At 46.8% G+C, this 21,456-nt stretch overlaps 2 protein-coding genes across 2 annotated transcripts; one reads left to right on the forward strand and one right to left on the reverse strand.

Moving 5' to 3' along the window:
- Nucleotides 1-2,112: 2,112 nt before the first annotated feature.
- Nucleotides 2,113-4,860, forward strand: LOC130493542 (methyltransferase-like 26 B). The gene is made up of 5 exons (XM_056867330.1): nucleotides 2,113-2,306; nucleotides 3,138-3,297; nucleotides 3,430-3,489; nucleotides 4,376-4,443; nucleotides 4,701-4,860. The coding sequence occupies exons 1-5, from the start codon at nucleotides 2,113-2,115 to the stop codon at nucleotides 4,858-4,860; spliced, it is 642 nt and encodes a 213-aa protein (XP_056723308.1).
- A 1,016-nt stretch (nucleotides 4,861-5,876) lies between these two features.
- Nucleotides 5,877-21,453, reverse strand: HGS (hepatocyte growth factor-regulated tyrosine kinase substrate). Its single transcript, XM_056867339.1, has 21 exons — nucleotides 21,363-21,453; nucleotides 16,593-16,677; nucleotides 15,348-15,423; nucleotides 15,053-15,145; nucleotides 13,207-13,330; nucleotides 12,449-12,501; nucleotides 11,837-11,905; nucleotides 11,556-11,680; nucleotides 11,211-11,289; nucleotides 10,954-11,052; nucleotides 10,382-10,477; nucleotides 9,955-9,993; nucleotides 9,719-9,862; nucleotides 9,170-9,383; nucleotides 8,678-8,850; nucleotides 8,387-8,527; nucleotides 7,749-7,926; nucleotides 7,479-7,612; nucleotides 7,070-7,195; nucleotides 6,763-6,858; nucleotides 5,877-6,159 (listed from the first exon to the last, which is right to left on the reverse strand). Exons 1-21 carry the CDS (start codon nucleotides 21,397-21,399, stop codon nucleotides 6,046-6,048), a joined length of 2,295 nt encoding a protein of 764 aa, XP_056723317.1. The 5' UTR covers nucleotides 21,400-21,453; the 3' UTR covers nucleotides 5,877-6,045.
- Nucleotides 21,454-21,456: the final 3 nt, after the last annotated feature.

The raw sequence follows: 21,456 nt of genomic DNA on the forward strand, positions 1-21,456 counted from the left end.
TATCCACCTAACTATCCTAGAGTCCAGTCTACAGTCCTCTAGTTTCCCATCTGAACATCATGGGGAACCCTGACAAACGATTTACTGAAAGCCTCAGTTTTGTCATTTTAGCTTCTAGGGACAGTTCAGGCTTGACTTGATCAAGAACCCACTTATTTTATTTTTGGTGGTCCACAGTATCTGTAACACTCTCTTCCAACACCTCATTTCAAAGGAATCTACTTTTTTCCTGTCACCTTTCTTCCTTGTCCAGGTTTCACACCCACAGAGAGTAACAGGGAATACTATGGCATTAATTAATTTGATCATGGTTGCCAGTGACACAATACACCCATTAGGGGTAAGGGTAGTCCCCTGTGCAAGCACCAGGTCATTCCTGACCCATGGGGTGACGTCACATCCCGACGTTGCCAAGGCAGACTTTGTTTACGGGGTGGTTTGCCAGTGCCTTCCCCAGTCATCTTCCCTTTACCCTCAGCAAGCTGGGTACTCATTTTACCGACCTCGGAAGGATGGAAGGCTGAGTCAACCTTGAGGCGGGTACCTGAAACCAACTTCCGTCAGGATCAAACTCAGGCACTCTCAAAAATGTTTTTTAACTTGATTAGGTTTTGGTATACTATCTATTAAAGCTATTCGGTTTTAGCTATTCAAGTAATTTTCCATTTCCAATGCTTTCATTAAGGCCCACCCATTAGCAGCCCTATATTGCAGGGGCCTTGCGGGTGGGGCTGAAAGTAGAATACAACATAACAGACATTGTAAGTGTGGTGTAGGTCATTTTGTTGCCCTGAAAACAATACATCAAAATACACTGTGTGCGGAAATGATTTCCAGTACATTTCAGAATACATGACTGTTGCCACACAGTGAACACTCTCAGGAAATAGTTCTAAATTAAATTTTTCTGAAAGGGTTTTGTCAATGTTCAAAGTTAGTGGTGACCTTTATGACAATTGCTATTTGATATGTTTTAGCACTTGAGTGAGCTAGGATTTGTATAGAGCATATAAGTGATGCCCTCTTTAATCACAGGGCATGCAGTCTAATCCGGCCTGTGAACAGAAATAGCTTTGTAGTATTCTGTTTATAGCCTGATCCGATCTGCCTTCTCCTTAACAAAGGACTTCTTTCACTGGGTGCGCAACCAGAGACTTGCGTCACCCTGTGCTCAGTCTGTGTTAACTGCTAATAAGGAAGAAACAGGTAGGAAGATGTAGTTCAACAATTCTGCAGAGCAGGAACCCAACAAAGTTCACTTGGAATTTTGTATATCTAAGCTGAACCACTTTAGCAGAGACTTCAATGGGCACCTATAGGCTTCATCAAGGATATAATAACATGCCAGACTTTGTAATTACATTAACCTGGTATTTTAGTCCTAGAACACATTCTTTAGATTGAATTATTTATTATAGTCAAAGACCAGTTCTAAAATACATACAATAGCACCACTAAAATACAACGTTCTTTACCTTTAATACTGATACATTTATAATATAGACATTTTAAGTTTTCCTTGTTAATTGGCACTGCCCATTGATCCCAACTGTAACAAGTCAGAAAGTAGTCAAATATTTAAGGTGATAGTTCACAACAAAAGGAAATGGTATGTTTTATTTTAACCCACTCCATTCCTTTACTTGTTCCTCAGTGGACAATGGTGACATTCACCATACCAGTTCCAACACTGCACTAATCAGAAAAGCACAGATTTGCAGACTTTTCAGTTTAGGATATCCTAGCCAAGATTTCAAAGATATCAGAATATTGAATAAAAGAGTCCAGGTGGCATTTAAAGCCCAACAACTTTTATTGTGGCATGAGTTTTTGTATATGAGCTTATTACATCAGAAGTAGGAAGCTGGCGGTCAGATGATCAGAATATAAAAGGATGTTCTCATGAGAATAAATGTGGTTAGCAGGAAGTGCCTGAGCTGCAGATCCCAGAACAGCACTTCTCCAGACAAGTGTGTCTCAGCATAATCTCCTTTGCTTTAATAAACCTAGCTTAGTCCAGTTGTGTGGGGGTGGGTAGGTGGAGGGCATCAGAGGGTGGACAGCAGGAGGACAGAAGGAGGCAGACCATCTCCTGCAGCAGCCAGCACCAAGATGTTGGTTTCTCCCGTGGCAGAGAGGAACAAAAAACCTATCCTGGAGGTTCTGGCTGATTACGTAGATGAAACAAGTTCAGCTTTCGGGCTGGAACTAGGATCTGGGACTGGACAGCATGTAGTGCACTTTGCCAAGGCCCTGCCCAGCGTAACCTGGCAACCTTCCGAAATCAATCCAGCTTCTCAACAGAGGTACATTGGGGGCCCTGTGCTGCTAGCAGGAGTGGACGGTGGGCTATTCTCTCCCTTGTTCCCATGAGATAGAATTGTGTTAAAATACAAAATCTTCACTTTATTACCCTGTTCTGTCTCAGGGCTCAGTATGTGTAGCAATTTCAAGGGGTGGCTCATTTTGGTCTCAGTTTGTAGCAGAGCAGAAAGGACAGTTAAGGACTGCATAAAAGTACTTGTCTTCTGTGGCTTGGAAAAGCAGCTAGGTCATTTCGTATTGTTGGGTGGATCAACTTGGCATGTCTTTTGGGTATGTTGTTGAAGGGATGCCTGTTGGTATATGTCCAGGGGAATGATCACCTGTAGTACAGCACCAAGGATCACTCAGGTAGGTGCACTTTGGGCTTCAATATCTAGTGTTGCTAAGACTGCTGAGCCTGGTTCTGCATGCTCTTCAGTGGATGACGGGTATTGTGTGCCAGATTAAAATACAAAAAATTAGCAGCCGTTTGGAATTGTGATAATGAGAACAAAGGGACATTGACTATATTGCATTGAGTATGAAATAAGGGACAATGGTCAGCTTTAATTTGGGGCAGGTCATAAGGATTTTTCAGACAGCCAACCAATATAAGCACCAGCGCCACTGTATCATGTTTCTAGTCCAAATTCCTGTCAAAGTAGGACAAGTTTTTTTTTTTACAACAGTCTCGGAGAGATACTTGCTATCCTGTTATATTGCCCGACTGAATCTGAAGCAAGTGCTGCTTATTTTGGAAGACTGGGAAAAGCCATTCTTCCATTTTGTGACAGCACACTAGAAAATCATATGACTCTCACCTTTGCCTACAGCATCCGTGCTTACATCAGTGCCACCAAAGTGACCAATGTCCGAGAACCTCTGACCATAGATGTATCGCAGCCATGGAGCCAGTGGGCTGGCCTGGGGCAGGGCTGCTGTGACTTTATTGTCATCATCAACCTACTACACATGACTGACCAAGGCCTCGAGGTGAGACGGGAGAAGTGGGAAACACATGAGGGACCCAACCCTCTCACAGAGCTACTAACTGGGACCTTGTGGAATGCCTAGCATCAAAGGGACAGGGTAGAGCTTTTTCTGACTCTGTATTTTATGTTGTAGGCGATGTTTAAAGGTGTAGGACAACTGCTGAAACCAGGAGGCATTTGCCTGGCCTATGGGGTGAGTATAGAAAAGCCTTTCTTGTAAAAACTAAGTGATGAGCATTTACAACAGAATTCTAGTCTCTCTGCATCATGAACTGTCCCAGTGATGCTTCTATGCCATTTATATACCATTGTTGAAGGGGGGAGCAAGGAGCTGTAACAAACTCCACCAGTAAAGCACCACAGGGACTCAATGGCCAGAATTTCCTGTGCCTGGAGATTTAAAAGCTGACATCACTTCAAGCTCTTTCTTCCGCAAACACAAGAGAGGCCATTTCTACTCCACTAGCAGGGAAATAGTATGGTTCAGTACTATTCTAAAGAGCCAGCATATTGTAGTGGTTAAAGTGTTGGACTAGGATCTGGGAAAGCCAGGTTAGAATCCCCACTCTGCAGTAGAAACTGGCTGGGTCACGTTGGGCCGTTCACACACTCTCAGTCTCAATCCTGGCAAGTATTTCGATGGGAGACCTCCAGGGGAATACCAGGGGCATGGTGGGGAAGCAGGCAATGGCAAACCACCTCTGAACGTCTCTTGCCTTGAAAACCCTACGGGGTCACCAAAAGTCAGCTGTGACTTGATGTGGGGGAAAGGTGCCTCCCATTAATGGGGCTATGCAATTTCACTTGCTCATTGCAGACCCCCACATTGCATCTAATGTCGTTATGTCATTGCTGCTGTGTGTGTGGGGGGGTATCCCTTGCACCCCAGAGGCATTAAAGGAGCATGAAGTAAGGCAGGAAAGTTCAATTCCACTTGTTCACATTCAAGAAATTTAGCTCTTTTCAAAAGTTGTTCATTAGTCCTCATCTTGATGTGCCTTCAAGATGGCCTACGAATGCCACAAATTACTCCTATCTGCAGCAGCCAACATAATTCTGATTCTGTTTCAACTTCACAGCCCTTTGCCGTGAATGGGATCATCCTACCAGAATGCAACGTGCAGCTAGACAAAATGCTTCAGGCCAGGTAAGTTAGAACGGAAGGACTGGATCTCCCCTCTGTAGGACCACCAAAGCCCCAGCGAGACCAGCCAGAAGGGAAGCACAAAGCCTGAGTGTAACATTTCGCTGTTATGCCATAAACATTCAACTGACAGCATAACAGCATAGGTGATAGAAAGTGGGGTTTTATGTGCAGCCCCTTCACCCCTTTCCTTGGGATAAGGCCTAGATTCAAGGAAGTTCTGTTCCATCACTATCTCACTGTACTTTTTTCAACGGCAGGAACCCTGAGTGGGGGCTGAGAGATGTGGAGGAGCTTCGTCAACTGGCCAACACCAATGCGTTATGGCTCGAACGGATGGTAAGAGGCAGAAGCCAGCCCAGACTGTCACAGGGCCCAATGCACTACAACTGCATGCCTTGTCCTTGGAGAACTCTGTGATGCTTGTTCCCCCCCCCCCACTAGTTTGCACTAATCCCCTCTTCTACAGTTCAATAGGTTATTTTCCTTCCTCAGCTGGAGATGCCTGAGTACACCAAATGCCTGGTTTTTCGCCGGAGGTCGTTATCTGAATGCTAGCTATTGGATAGGAGTGGCAGAAGAAAATATGATCGCAATATTTCCAGGAAGGATGTAAAAATTAAACACTGAAATCAAAATGGATGCTCCAGTTGTTTCTTCAGGGTTGGGGTTCTGTAAAGGGCTTTGGGGACCTGCTCCCTCAGTAAAAAGTTGCTGAAGGGCTCCTTTTTCTACCCTCAAACCACACGCTAAGTGCTACAGTCACACATCACAATAGCTGCTTCTGCAGAACGCCCCTGCAGGCAGAACTAAAGCTTACTACAGAGAAAACCCAGACTGGGAAAGTTTTAAATACTTTATTGTCACTGATTCCATTCTGTCTACGCCAGCACTAAATATGAGAGATGAGTCTTCAAAAGCAGAGAGGGTGGGGAGGGGCTAGGAGAGAACAAAGGGAACAGAAGAGATAACAGTCCTGGGGTGGGGGAGGATGTATAGATTTGTTAACGTATTATGGGCAACATGGAGGGTTCGGAGTTCATGGGGGTTGGGGGAGTAGTTAAAGTGAAGGCCACTTGATTGGCAAGATACAACCATACAGGGCACTAAGGGGGGGGGGGGAGATGCAGGCCATGCTGCGGGTTGGACCCCATTTACTCAGGCTTTGGAGCATGCTTAAACGTTGTAGTCCCAGAAGAAATGGAAGCTCTCTGGCTTGGTAGTAGTGCACACAGGAGCGAGTGGCTTGAAAAACTAGTCTGCTACACAGGCTCCAGGGAAGCTAGGTGAGTCTGGGGGGGCCACCATCACTTTCCAACCAAAGAGAAGCCCCAAAGGAAATCCGAACACCGCTGGCCCTGGCTCCGGCCCTGCCAAGAAGGCTCATAAGTAGCATCACAGACAGGGATGGAGGTGGAAACGGGTGTGTGGGGATGGGGAGGTAGCCAGTGGGAGACTACCTAACAACAGAGGCTCAGTTCTCCATTCCCCTAAGGGAAGGGTGCAAGGTAACAGCCATGGTGTAGCAAGTACAGCAGTGACCAAGAGATAGTAGTGTTCAATGTCTTAGAAACCCACCCCTCCTCTTCCTTTTAAGATGAGAGGTTAGTCAAAGGAAATGAGCTGAGCCTCTCCACTGCCCCCCTGTGCCTGTTGCACTTGGGCTGGAGCCTGCTGGGGAGGGGGCTGCTGCTGGGGAGGTCCTCCAGGGGGCGCCATCTGCAAGGAGACAACCACAGAGGTTAGCATATAGGCCATGCCCAAAAAACATCCCATGCCCAAAAGTTTGTTCCCACACAAACTTTACTGTAAGCAAAAGGTTCCTCCCTGATCTCTCAGCCCTCAGAGTTGGTTGACAGGAATTATGTAGAAATCACAGAACCATAAAGTTAAAAGGGACCGCCAGGGTCATCTAGTCCAACCCCTGCACAATGCAGAAAAGTCACAATTATCTCCCCCCCACACCCCAGTGACCCGACTCCATGCCCAGAAGATGGCCAAAAAAAAACCCTCCAGGATCCCTGGCCAATCTGGCTTGGCAGAAAATTGCTTCCTGGCCCCAAAGTGCCCCAAAAGTATTGCCCTGCACATGTAAAAAAGGGCCACGAGAGCCAAACACTGACACAACCCTTCCTGCCCTCCCTCTCATGATCTGCCTAAGTTCACAGAATCAGCATTGCTGTCAGATGGCCACCCAGTTTCCACTTAAAAACCTCCAAAGAAGAAGAGCCCGCCACCTCCCGAGGAAGCCTGTTCCACTGAGGAATTCAGGGCAACCCCCCCCAGCCCTGAATGGAGTACTTCCTCAGTGTCAGGACTCACCTGCTGATACATCGGTTGCTGGCCTGATAAATAAGGCTGCTGGGGTGGCAGATTACTCAAAGCGGGATCCTGGCCAGGAAGGGTTGACATGAGGTTCTGCCAGGAAGAGAGGGGAGGGGAAGTACAGCTGATATCAGTCCAAGAGCCCCCCGCTACTGCAAGCAGCTTTAATACCAGGTGAGATTTCCCTACCTCTATACAACCGCAGTAAGAAACTGCCCACTCACCCCCTTCTGCCAGTCACCCTCATGCCCACACTGCACAGCAGAGAAAGCAAATGGCACAGCAGTATGAACGACTTTCTTACCTGCATGTTGTAGGGCTGGTAGCCCATGGAGACAGACTGACTGCCCATGTAACCGATTGCGCCACCAGACTGTGGAGCCTGAGTCATGGCAGGAATCGCCTGGGTCTGTGAGGGGGCAGCTGCGTTCTGCAAGGCGGAGAAGACAGGAATAGGCAAGAATGCAGAATCTGTGACGGAGCAGCGGCTTGGCAGCAGAGAAACTGCAGGTCCCTCCAATTTCCCAGGACAGTATGGACATGACTTAACTCGCAGGCCAGACAATGTGTCAGGACAGGACCTTTGACTTCTTACAAGCCAGCAAAATTAGTACTCTTCCCCACCCCCGCCTTCCACAACAGCTTACATAGTGCCAGGGCGTGGGGGTAAAGCTCCTGCTCTGGGGCAGAAGTGAAGCTCTGGGCAAACTTGCCTGATAGCCCTGGGTTGGTGTAGGCTGGTAGGAGGAATAGGCAGGATTCGTGGCGGGCACAGCCTGCCCCTGCGGAGCGGTTTGTGCATTATTCGTGCCTGCTGGGTACATGTAGGTGCTCACCATGTTGGGATCTGAAACAAGGGTACAGAGTGAGAAAACTAGAGCTTAACCACACACTCACACCCCACAGCTGAACATCCGACCCACCAGCCTGGGTTTAGGAGCTTTGGCTGAACCTGCGCAGCCCTTCCCTCCCAGCTGACTCACCTGTTCCTGCCATGGGCATCGCAGTGTAGGGCCCCGTGTTGCCCTGGGCTGGCTGGCTCATGTACACCGTGTGCATAGGGGACCCTTCCACAGAGCCTGCGGGGCTGAAAGTGCCTGGGAAGTTTGTGGGGCCCGATGGCTGGTAGATCACCCCGCCAGCAGCAGGCATGGCCTGGAGCTAAAAGGGACAGCAAGCGGCCTCGTTAATTTTTTTTAATTGTTTTTTTAATTAGAGTTTTATCCCGCCCTTTCCCAGCCTACACGGGGCTCAGGGCGGCTCACAATATATGAAACCTTACCAGGCGATAATATAAATACCATCTAAAACAATACGGTAAAATTTATATAAGAATTCAACTAATGATGGTGCCATTTAATATAGTTTATATTTAATATCGTTAGAGAGGGGTGCCAACTTGGCCACTTCATTTCTATCTCACCTTTTGATCCCAAAGGATTCCCAGTATGGCCTGCTGAAGATAAATCTGGGAGAGTTTCCATCCTCTGTCCGAGACATCCCACCCAAACTACACTTCTCATTATATCACTGCAGTTACTCCTTTACACATTATTGCATCAGTATAATAAGCAGGCAGGGAAAGGAGGAGAGTTATCCCGGGCCTCTCCATCCCTCATACCTGAGCATAAGGCAGAGAGAAAGCAGGCATCTGTGCCCTCATCTGGATCGTTTGCTTTTGCTGCTCCAGCCGTAGCTGGCGCTCCTTTTCCTGCTCCTGAAGGCGCTGGATGGCCAGCTGCCGTTGCATCTCCAGGTATTCCTGCATGTGGTAGAAGGACACACTGTATCAGCCACCACAGCCGCCATGCCTTAAAAGCTCTTTTAGGCCCTGCCGCTCGCCAACCATTTTACAAAGAATGACAAACCCAATCTTGACACTAGTTTGCCTCGGCACATGCACGGGCCTTACCTGTTTCTTCTGCCGCATGATCTCCAGCTTCTGGGCTAGCTGGATCTGCCGCTGACGCTCCGCCTCTTCGGCCGCACGGCGCAGCTTTTCTCTGTGCTCCTCTCGCAGGGCATTCAGGGCTCCCCGTGCATCCCGGATCTGGGCAAGTTTATCTTGGAGTCCCTCATAGTACACTGGTGGGGAAGACTGTGGTCAGGGTTCCTGTTCATGCTCCCGTTGTACCCACATTTCCCCTTAGGATTTAAGACCAAATTTGGATCCACAGATCTGTAGCTCTTACAGGAACAGACAGAAAGGCTGGCAAGGGCAGAAGGTGCCAAACCACCTCCCCCTCCCATCCAAGCTCTAAAAAACAGCACCAGGTACTCAATGCCATTGGAAGCACACAAGAAAGCTGATCAGCCTCCCGTGATTCTATGTGGGGAGAGAGGGGATCCCAGTCCTGCTACAACCCTCCTGTCTGTAGTGCCGACTGAGGCCCTAGTGACATACAGCGACGCTCGTCCAACTGGTTGAGCAGCTCCAGGAGCTGGGGGTGCATGCTGTTGATGGACTGAAAGAGCGAGAGCACTGCTGAGTCATTGGTGATGCTCCGGCCCCGCAGGTGGTTGCTTTTCATGCGGTTGACAAAGGTGGTGACGGCATTCTGGAGGGCCTTAAGGAACTGCTCGTGGCTCTCGTCGGTTTCGCCGTTTTGATACTGCTGCTGTGGAGAGACAGGAGACCATCAACCGGGAGCCTCAATTCCTATCTCAACTCAGGCTGCAATTCTGGTATAAAACTTCTTCCAAGTGGTTTCTGCCTAGCTAATGTCGCCACTCTTTCCCATTGCCTTGACTGTTCAATGGATGCGTTGCCTATAAAGGCAGAAATCCCAACCCCAGGGGAGCAGAACAATTAACTTGGTATGCCTAAAACTTTGGGGGCCAGTTTGGGATACAATAAAATGAGGCATCACTTCAAAAAAAGAAGCAGCCAGGCCTACTTTCTCTTTACCGAGCAAAACCCAGTAATATAGTGGATGAGAAGGCTGTTACTTACTTCCACCACGCTGAGTGGAGCAGGTTGGATTTCAGTGGTCTGGGCAACTGGCTCCCCCATGGAGAGTGGGGCTGATGGGGTGGGACTCTTGCGGACCTCTTCCTGCTTCTTTTCCCAGTAGTTGCGGTTCAGATAACGAGCCAACTGTCGGGAAATATTGGGAAAGAGAAGACAACTCAGATGCCAGAACCTCTCTAAGACCAGCTGTAAACTGGTTTAGGGGGCTGAGACCTTACCTCCGGGTCAATGTCCTCAGCCAGAGGAGCAGAGGAGTTCTGAAATGACACACATGGAATTCACTACAATTGCAAAAAATCAAGCCCTCCCCACATCTCATTAGGAGCCATCAGCAAAGAAATAGTGGCAACAGGAGATAGCACGATTCTTTCTTCCAAGCCTGAAAGCATGGGAAGGCTGAATGGTAAAGGGAGCTGCTTGTGGAATTAAAGCAATGGGAAGCCACCCCCTCATCCCCTAAATGGCCCCAAACAAGACTTGCCAAAGCACCACAGAATTTTTATGAGTGATGGGAGAAACGTTTGAACCACAGCAGGGAGCTTGCTGATCTGTATGGCTTCCAGGCTGTAGCCAGCAAGTGCGAGAAACTTGCTGGGAAGAAACATTTTCTTGCTGCCAAATCTCTCCAGCTGGGTGGACACTTACCACAGGTGAGGAATAGAGGGTACTGACTGGAGGGGCAGATGAAGTGATGGGTGTTGGCTCAGCCTTGGGGTACGTGGAATATGTAGTTTTCTGCCTCTGAAGAAGAAAGCACAAGAGGTTACGGGAGTGGGTTTTGATGCCCCAGCCTGCCACATCTAGACAGGAACATGGATGGAGTGGAGATGGGCAAGAGCATTAAGCTAGGCCTTGTTATAGCTGCAGCAACACTTACTCTGCATGGTTGTGCATCTCATTACAATGCAAGTGGCAGAGGCAGGTTTGCAATTAGAGTGAAATTAGGTTCATCCTGATTTCATAAGACCTTTATTATTTCAATTAGGCAACCAAATTCAAAAACCAGTATAACATTTTAATTATTTGAACACAATTATGATTAATGACCTTTCTTTAAAACACGTTTCCTGGAATCAGTTTCTGGGTCAGTTACAAGCAATGGATCCTCATTTACAGAACCCCACTCTAAGATTCAGCCCCAGAAATGTTCTAAGCAGCCAAAAAGATTCATGTGCATCCATGGCATGGGATCCCCCCGTTATCCCCCCAACACAAACCATCCTCTCCTTCTCCTCTGCTTCTGACTGGGATAATGCAATTGCCAGCTGGAGCTCCTCCTCCTCCTGCAGGGCGGTCTCATCCCGCTTTGGGGGCAGCTGTGGGGCAGAACAAGCAGCAAATCAACACAAACCAGGAAGAGGAACTGACTGGTCAAATCAAAGAATCCCACATGTATCCAACATAGCCAAGGGCTTACCTGAGATTGCTGTGAAAGAGGGCTGGTCAAGGACTCAGGGCGCAGCTCTGTGCTTACCTGAGATTGCTGAGAAAGGGGGCTGGTCAAGTACTCAGGGGGGAGCTCTGTGGTGCCAGTTCCTTTCCCTTCAGCTTTTCTACGTGGGGAGACAGAGAGGCCCCAAGGCTGTGACCAGAGCTCAACTGCTGGCTTCCTTATCCCACCGTGGATAGGGGTGGTGGGAAAGAAATGCTCAACAGCTCCTAAATAGGGGCCCTTGGTGATTTGTTACACGCCAAGTATTCTGAGGGAGGTTGGGCTAGACAATTAAGAGAGAAGTACAAAAGAAGAATGCCAACGTATCACCTTTCCCACAAGTTCAGTACCAAGATCCCTCTCTATTAGCCAAGCCCCAGTACTCACTTGTTGAGATGCTCGTAACAGGGCTCACACACCCGCACCTCCTTCTCTATGCCAAACTTGGGAATGGTAGAGTACTTGGATGAGCACTTTCCACAAAAGATCTGCCCACATGCCCGGCAGTGATGCTGTGAAGACAGCAGACAAGTCAAAGGGGCAGCCGATCAGGCTAGAGAAAGAACAGGCTTATGGCTTCTGTACCCTCCTGCTGCCCCAACACGGCCTTTGCCATGTCATCCCAGCAAAGGGTGCCCAGGAATGGGACAGGGAGCGACACCACCCACCTTGCGGGTCACCACTCCAAACTGGACTCGGCAACGGTGACACTCCTCTGCATCCACCCAGTCCGGAGCCTGCCATGCAGAAACAGAGCAGCAATTGGGGTGACAAAACAACCATCACAGATCATAGCTGTGGACAGGTAATAGAGATGAGGGAACTGCACATATTAGCTCGATGTGTAGAATTAAAGGGACAGTTAAAAACCAAAGGATTTTCCTGATCTGTAATTTTGTCCCAGAAGTTGTAGACACTGAAGAAGGGAGTAGGCTATTCTGCTGTGTGCCAGTAAATAATGACTGCAGGAGTAGAATAACCCATGGGAGCTGTAAAGTAATTGGTGATGGAGAGGGAAAGGGGTTAGGAGGGAAATGAACAGTTCTCTTGTGCCCCATTTCACAGTTCCAATGATGCAGATGCAACATGATACTTGATATTGCCATCTGCTGCTTCAGTCAATGTGTCTCGGTGGGGGGGGGATAGTTCAGCTGGAACACTTGCAATCCCCCCAAAGAAATACAGTATCGAAAACAGTACTGACAGATCATAATTACTACTCGAAAAATCCAAGTAATTTCCCTTTATAGGATCTTCCCCTCCCCGACTCCAACACTCACCCTTTCTGCTGCAAACATTGCATCACTTTCCTTGAATTCTGGAAAAACATGACCTGCAAAAGTAACATTGTCGTTCTGAACTGGAACCATTATAGCTTGTGCATTCTATCAGGTCAGTTGTACAAGTTCTATCCCTAGCTTTCCTTCCGTTGTCAAATAAATGCAAACAATTAACCTACCCAATCTCTCGCTTTTCTAACCAAACTTAGTGTGACATTGCATTATACTAGTGAGATGGGATTAAGATGCCTGGCATAGCCCAGAGAGCCCTCTAGAATACAATATAATGGGACATTTGACCCACAACATAATATACAACACTGTAAGGTTGCAAATGGCTTCCTTCTAATCAAGTGGCAGCGATTGCTCCTTTGGGGCTTATTCTTTAGCAAGTAAATAATAATAGCCTGTGAAACAAAATGCAACAAAATTATGTGCGCTCCCTTTATTCTGTCTACCACTCTACCCATCATGCTTAGAACAACAACATAATGTGATGCATCAGCATTTCCCACACTGGTCATTAAGGGACTGGCTGCTAATTTGCAAGCTCAGCAGAAGGCCCAAGAAGTGAGGCAGTTACCACCACAGCTACTGGAAAATACAGCAACTAAAATTAACACACACACACACACACACACCACAACAACTCCACGGAGAAGAAGCTCTTCTGGTTCTTCCTCATAATCCCTAGCCAGACATCAGCAGCCTGTTATGTGTCCCACCCACACAACAGAGGAACCTCCATCATTCCTTACCTTCCACCTTCATGATCTGATAGGTGTCCTGCACCACCTTGTACTTGGGCTCATTGCGGAAGGCATGAGCCCACGCTTGGATCAGGTAGAGGATTTTATTCCGAACATTGGCCTCAACTTGTCTCTGTAGAAATGGGAACAATCAGGATCAGGCACTAGGCCCAGCGGGAGCAAAGTAACCTACAGCCTTCAAGATGACCACATAAATAATGCCTATTCGGAAAATAATATTCAGAATTGTCTCCCATTCCATGTTGTGCTAGAACCCTCCCATGTCTCTATATTAAATGTTTAGTAGCAGCCAAGACAGGATTTTCTACTCAAATCTATTCTCACTGGGGAAGAACTTAAAGTTTGACCTAAGAGGTATTTCAGGGCCTGAAAACACTGTTCTTACCTCATCAGAATCTAAGACCATATAGATAGCCAAATGTAGCACAAAAGATGAATGTAGCCAAAGGTATACTGATCAAGACTTTGGTTTCTTTTTATTTAAATGACTTTTCTTGTCAATTAGCATCTCTTTGAGTTACTGATGAGGGGTGGGAGCGTATCCCCCTCCCGTGCTTCCTCTTAATGGTCCTCTGCCTAGTAGGCTCAAGAACTGACTTCACCTTTAGATGGACCAAGAAGTAAAACCACGGGAAGAAAATTTATATTAAATTACTACCCATGAAGAATGGTTTTGTCTTCATAAGATCAGTACATAAATAAAATATACATACAAAGATTATTTCTCGGTATCGAGTACCAATTAGGCTAAACCAAACTGAGAGTTCTAATATTTGTTGAACACAGAATGAAAACAGTGCAAACTATCTGCATATCTGCTGGTGGGGAATCAAAACCTGAATGTGCTGGGTAGAAATGATGAATAATATCTACATAACCACTGGGCACAGAACTCTTTTTCCAGGAGGTAATTCTTTGGGGATGACTGAGAGAACATATGAATGAAGATTATTGTGAGTCAACACAGGATTTACTCAGGCAGTTGAAATATTAGTAGCAAAAATAAAAATAGAAGATTAAAACTATCCCAAGTCAGATGCGAGGAATACCATTCACATGAATTATATTCCTTTTGTATACACCAGGACCAGCACTTTTAAATCATCTGAAGCAGCTGGATATTTTTGCTGGACTTACTTGACTGTTATCAAAGAGCACACTTCATTTTTTGTAATAGTGTTGGAAGAGACCATGAGGACCATCCAACCCCCTGCCATGCAGGATCCCACAATCAAAGCACTCCCGACAGATGGCCATCCAACCTCTGCTTAAAGACCTCCAAAGACGGGGACTCCACCCCCCGCCCGAGGAAAAGGGGGCGGGCAGCATAATTGGATGTGCTGTCGACCCCAAGCCCCCCCCTTTTTCTGCCAACCAGCTGAAACGGGGGGAGCTTGGAGCTGAAAGTACAGGTGCTCCTTCAGTTGCAAGCTCCATACATCAGCTGGCCAGAGATGTAATACAGAGCTGCCTGTGGGTGTGTAAAGTGAAATCAAGTCGCAGCCAACCTTTAGCAACCCCTGGTGGGGTTTTCAAGGCAAGTGGTTAAGCAGAGGTGGTTTGCCATTGCCTTCCTCTGTAGAGTCTTCCTTGGAGGTCTCCCTTCCAAGTACCGACCCTGCTTAGCTTCCGAGATTTGACACGATCGGACTATACCATGCTGCCTTACCAAAGAGCTATCTAGCAACTCACAAATGACACCACTGTGCAGATTTTTTGATCTACATGCTGGAACCAGCTTGGGAATTAGACACATGATGTTCAAGGCTGTTTTTTATTCTCCTGAAGCTTCTTCTAATACCTTTTAAAGGAAAAATGGCCAAAACATTATTACCTTTAGCAATTCCTTCAGCTCCTCCATGGTCTGTTTGTTAGCCATTTCGTCATGGACCGTCTGACCACAGTTCTTTACCACAGATTCCAAAACCTACAAAGAAAATATGCAAGAACATGCAGAGTCCCTGGCCATAGCGCAAGGAATTTATTCCAAAGAATAGCAGAAGCATAAGACCTAGTTCTTCTTTAAGTGTGCTGGCTGCACTTGCTACAAGAATGGGGGGAAAGCCAATTTTCCCAGATGCCAAGTAAGAGTGACTATAATCAATAGAGGCAGTATGCCTTCAGATTACCTCGAGTGCATACAGAGCCACATGAGGATTCTTGTCATTGACCTTCTTCTTTATTGCGCCCACAGCGTATTTAGCCCTAAACAATAAAAAGCAGACAGAACACAGCTTAACCTATAGTGAGCCTGCAGTGAAAGCCAGCTATCATTTGTAAACTGTTCCAGAGAACATCAACATTCACAACAGGTGCAAACTCTGTGAAGGAGGGAAGAGAGCCAACTGCTATACATGACGTTCTCAGACCTGTCACTGCTCTAGGCTAAAATAGTCAACAAACTAGTCAACATTAGTTATATTGCATTACTAAGCATATTCTGCACATATGGGTGTTGAATATAAATGCAGGAACTGCCATGTGATTAAAGAAAAAATATGATCCATTTTCCTACAAAGTGTTTCTAGCCTTAGAAGCTGTGCTTGAACTGAAACCTCTTTGTTGTAACTAGTTTCTGAAGAAAAACTCTCCAATCCCATATCCAAAGCCAGCTATCTAGAACGGTAGATTTTATCTTTAGAAGAGTTGGTTTTTATATGCCGACTTTCTCTACCACTGAAGGAAGAATCAAACCGGTTTACAATCACCTTCCCTTTCCCTCCCTACAACAGACACCCTGTGAGGTACATGGGGCTGAGAGAGCTCTAAGAGAGCTGTGACTAGCCCAAGGTCACCCAGCTGGCTTCATGTGGAGGAGGGGGAAACCAACCCGGTTCCCTAGATTAGCATCCGCTGCTCATGTGAGTGGAGAATCAAACCCACTTCTCCTGATTAGAGTTCTCCACTCCAAATCACTGTTCTTAACCACTACACCACGCTGGCTGGTGTTAAGTTTTTTTCTGTTAATGTTGGTATTTCCCAGATTTCAAAACAGTAATAAACTGACATGAATAGCAGCACTCGCTTCGCCTGCTAACCCTGTTTCTGTTAAGGAGTTAAACTTGCAGCTGCTCAAAACATACCTTCAGACACCATCTGGAAGGCCTACTTGTATGGTTAGTCTCATAGAGCGCCATTGTGATATAATGACTGGAGAAGTAGATTTAAGACAAAACAATTCAAATCCTTACTTCATGGACAATCTTAGACATACCACAGCCCCTCAGGCTCCTATTGTACTGGGCGGTGGTAAACATAAAAATAACACCTTCCTAGCCTTCCGCCTTTTATCAAGGATACAACTGTGAATACAAAGTGTTCTTGATGGACAAAAACTGAAGAACACAAAGGCTGGTGTAGATTACAGCACTTACTGGGTGTCCCCCTGACGAATCATATCACAGATCTGCAGGATGGACTCCCAGTCTGTCTCTAACAGAAGCTGACTGGTAGCTTTATCTGCAAGACAGAAATAATCATTTATATAAATAATAATTAGGACTTCTGGAGATGAAGGCAGTAAAAGTATCTTTGCTGCAAAGAGTTCAGGGCAACTATGACTGGGCCTGTTTGATATTTGCTTGCAGTTCTCCACAGTGATTATTCAGAACTAAGACCATTTTGGTCATTTATGCATGGTCGCTTTAACCTCCTTTAGTCCCCATTTCAGACAGGATCAAAGTAACCCGGGTTGGGGGAAACTGTATGCATTGACTGGAATGATCAGGGACGAAACTGTGTGCTAATGGAGGCATGAATACAGAAAAGCAGTCTCCCAAGTTCAAATCAAGTCCCATCCCTTTAAATGCTGCTCTGTAATTGGCTGACCTTGCGAGAGAAGATCTTCTTCTACCCAAACCCAACTGCCGCATAAAAAAGCATTTTAAAAACAAAAAAACAGAGCAATCTGAAAGAAGGAAGGGGGGAGCAATCCAAGCCTCGTTTTAAAAAAGCCTTTCTTTTGCTCAGAAAGAGCTCCGAGGTAGCAGGAAGCACTTGAATCCCTGCCGCTTTACACACTGCTTCATGATTGGCTGTTAGAGAAGCCAATCTTCTGTGCTTCCCCTGATTGGCTATCTGCATGCTGCCTTGAAGAGGGGTTTGGAAAAGGGTGGGGCGAAACTCAACCCGAGAAAGTTGTACGCTCGCTCAGTGATTCCACAATGAGCCAGGAGGAACGGTTTAATTCGGGCAAGAAGAGGAATGGGAAAAGCCGGGTTCATTTTGCATTGAAGCAGTGTTGAGCTTCCAAGGAATGAGGTAACGTGCACACCCAAAAATTTGATCCTGGCTGAAACAGGGAATAAAGGAGGGTTAAGTGACCATGAATAAAACACCTTTGTTAGATAATCAGCCATCTGTATGTCTCCCAAGCTTTAGCAATTTAGCAGATGTTTCTCCCTCAAACAGAACTCCTGCAGTCCTATCATCTCTCTGTTGTTCAACAATCATCTACACCCTCAAATGGCTCCATTGCCAGAATGCCCTTTTCCCAAGCACTCATAAAGCCTTTGGCTTAACTCTTCATCCATAACTGGAATAAAGGTTCATTACTGGTAACTGCATTTGTGCATATTCATCCTGTTATCCTAGCCTCTCCTTTTCCTTCCTTAAGTAACCCCCCCACTGGAAAAAAACAACATGGATTATACACTCTTTTTTGCTCACATTATTCTAAAGCAGCAAGTACATCACCATCATCATTCATACATTCTAACGGTTAAGTTGGTCAAATCCGAGGATACTTAAAAGCAGAGACTGGTTTTAACCCTAACTGTGAACAGACAAGATATATCTTTCTATAAACCTGAAAAACACCCCAAGTTTGAAAAATCTGAATTTTTTTAAAATTACATTAAGGGTTAAAAAATCCCAGAAGGAGAATCTACAGCTTTAAGAAATGGAAGCCCTCAGTGACCACTGCTAGGCAACCAGTGAATTCTAGGCTTGGTTTGTCAGCAAAAGACAGGGGGAGGGGCAGGACCTTTTCCAGGATTGTTTTGGCCTTTGAGGGAGGACTTATTGGGACCAGGCCTGGCAGCAACCAGAGAGTGACTTGATACCCCAGACTTGCATGGCTCACCTAGGCCAGGCTGCTTGCTACTGTTCAACAGCAGCCACCCTATGAAAGCCAGTGTGGTGCAGCTGTTCAAGTTTCAGAGTAGAGTCTGGGAAACCAAGGTTCAAATGACCAGTCTGCCATGGAAGCTCACTAGGTGATGTTGGGTGAGTCACATACTTTTAGCCTAACCTACCTCATAGGGTTGTTGTGAGGATAAAAAGGAGAGGAAAATGATGTAACCTGCTTTGGTTCCTACTGTGGAAAAAGGTATAAATGAAGTAAATAAACAATACATATAGCTGAAAATAGGAGGCAGATAAAAGGTGGGTTGGTGAATGGCTGAGAAAATGAAGCAGGGAAAGGAGAGAGGATATGAGGACTGCCAAGAGGAGGGAAAGGGGAAATAGTGTGAGGAGGGGGATACAGGGGAAAGTGATATGTCCCCCCCACAGGTTCTTGAGGGTTCCTTACTATGCAAAATAGGCTTGGCCCAGCAGCCAGCACCACATAACCGGGCTTTAGTTTTCCTAGGTAGATGTTGCTGGGGGCGGGAGGTGATGCCGAAGAGAGGCAAATAAAGGTAGGTTGGCTGGGGTGTGAAGGACAGAAGGAAGCAGGAATAGAAGAGAGTTTATGGGGCATTTCAGGGAAAGGAATGAAGAAATAGTGGAGGAAGGGGAAATGATATCCCCCCACAAGCTGTTGCAGGTTCCCACTTCTGTATTCTAACAGCACAGTCGGCCAAATCTGAGCATACCTAAATCTGAAGATTGGCCCGTAAGTGGACAAGACGGATCTTTCTATGAATCTGAACAATGTCCCAAAAAAACAAAAACAAGAAACAAAAAACAAACATGGAGGGGTTGAAACCCCAAAATGATAAAAGGAGCACCGGTAACTTTAAGAAACAAATGCCCTCAGTGGCTGTTGCCAGGGAACCACAGCTTGGGTTCTGTCAGTAAAAGGCAGGATCTGTCCAGGGCTGTTTTGGCCTTTGAGGGAGGACTACTCAGAGAAGGAACTACTCAGAGATTTGATCCCACATGACTTGCATGACTCACCTAAGTTTGGTTGCTTGCTAATGTTTGACACCAGTCACCCCACAAAAGCCAGTGTAGTGTATTGGTTAGAGTTTCAGACTTGGACCTCAAATTCCCATTCTGTCCTGGAAGCTCACTAGTTGACCTTGGGACAGTTACACATTCTCACCCTAATTTACCTCACATGCAGGGCCAAGACTCACAATTAAAGCACACCTGGATGTTTCCTGTGGGCCGGCCAGCCCTCTGACAGAAGGGCTGAGCCTGACCCTCCCAAGTCCCATGTAAGGTGGTGCCCCGCCAACCTCAGATGAGGCAGGGCAGACAGAGCCTGGCCTGCAGGAGACAGTGCAAGAGGCGGGGTGGTGGCCGTGCCTGTCTCAGCCCACTTGAGGCGAAGCAGACACTGATGTCCCACCCGACCAAGCCCCACGCCAGGCAAAGTAGACAGTGGTGGTCAGCCAAGCTTTATGTGAGGCAGTGGGCATTGCCTTGGTTGGCCCAGCTGAAAGCTGTGTGAGGTGAGGGAGGCAGCATCTGGCCTGTATTAGACCCGCCTGAGTCAAGGAAAGCAGCACTTAGCCAGTTGTTTAGGCAGGCTACCTCTTCCTCCCCCCTTTGGGTGGGAGGGATAGGGTCAGACAGACTGCCTCTTCCTCTCGACCTCCCTCCTTTTGGGCAGAGTCAGGGCAGGTTGGGGGAAGGGCCCTTTCTCAGGATTTGTCACTCCCACTCTGACCCAGCTCATAGGGCTGTTCTGAGGATAAAATGTAGGAGAGAAGAATGAAGTAAGAGGCTTTGAATCCCCACTGTGGTGAAAGGTGAGCTATAAATGAAGTCAATAAATAATAAATATAGCTGAAGATGGAGAGGTACATGAAAGGTAGGTGGGAACCAGAAAAGATTGAGGATATAGAGGTTGCCAAGTCAAAGAATTTATAGTGTGCGGGTGATGAGACCGGGGAAAACAGGTGCTATTTACAAGTCCTTACAAGTTCCCCACCATGCAACTGGGCCCACCCTGGCAACCACAACCATGAAAGTGGATCATCGTTTTCCCAGGTAAAGGATGCCAGGGGAATAGAAAGGCAAAAAAATGAAGATAGGGAGAAGATAAAGGCTGGTGGATGAGAAAGGCAGGAGGCTTTCAAAGAAGGGAAATAGTGTGGGAGAGGGAAATTCATCCCCACAAGCTCTTGTTGATATTGTTATGCATATATTAACCAAGCCAACTATCCTCCCTCCAACCCATTTAGCCTCACTTTCAGGAAATAAAAAGCTGTCTACACTCCACAGCAGCCAACAGATCTCTTATATTTTATTAGCTAACGTTTGCCTTAATGCACTTAATCACGCCTCCTCTTGACTCAGCCCTGATTTCTGTACCTATTCTGTGACTTCCTGGTTGTTAGTCACTTTGCAGAGCTTGAGTGTTAGCATTACAGTGAGGTCAACAAAGCTGAAAAAGCACAGATATTCTGGCCAGTAAACAGATTACCCCCCCCATCTCGTTATCTTTCTTTAGTCCTCAAGCTAAGTCAGTGAAGTCTGAGAAATGTTTCCATGCGGAACGAAAGAAATAACAGCCCTGATTCAGAGATGTACCTTTATTCAATAGGGAGCCAACGAGAGCAGGTTTGAAAGAAATGCCTAATTTGGAGGGAAGTTAGGGGAGCAGCTGGCAGGATAATTCCAGCCACGTTGGCAGATAAGATCAGTGAGGATCACAGCTGTTAGGCTCACCATTATTCGAGGGGCGGGGAGAAAAAGAAAGGACAGTAGTTTCAAAGACACCACTGGTTGGCAGAGATAAGAGAACCTAGCGAAAAACAGAAGCTCAGGCACCTACGGGGAGTGAATCTTTTCCATGCAATAACTGTCCCCAATAAATGCAGGATCGGGCGGGGGTGGCGGTGGAAACGAGGCCTCGACCCCTTTTCTCCCCCAGAAGGGAATTAGGCTGAAGGTCGCAGGTTAAGGGGCGGGTCAGGAGGGGCTACATCGGGGGCTCCTTCGTTCGCTCCCTCCCTCTTATCCAGTACCTAGAAGCCGTTCGAAAGTTCCTCCGCCTCGCCCCATCGCGCTCCCCTTCTCAAAACCAGGCAGGGCCGACCGCAGTTTGCTGTTTCGTCTCGG

The sequence above is a fragment of the Euleptes europaea genome, chromosome 1 (genome assembly GCF_029931775.1).
Source record: "Euleptes europaea isolate rEulEur1 chromosome 1, rEulEur1.hap1, whole genome shotgun sequence".
Lineage (NCBI taxonomy): Eukaryota > Metazoa > Chordata > Lepidosauria > Squamata > Sphaerodactylidae > Euleptes > Euleptes europaea.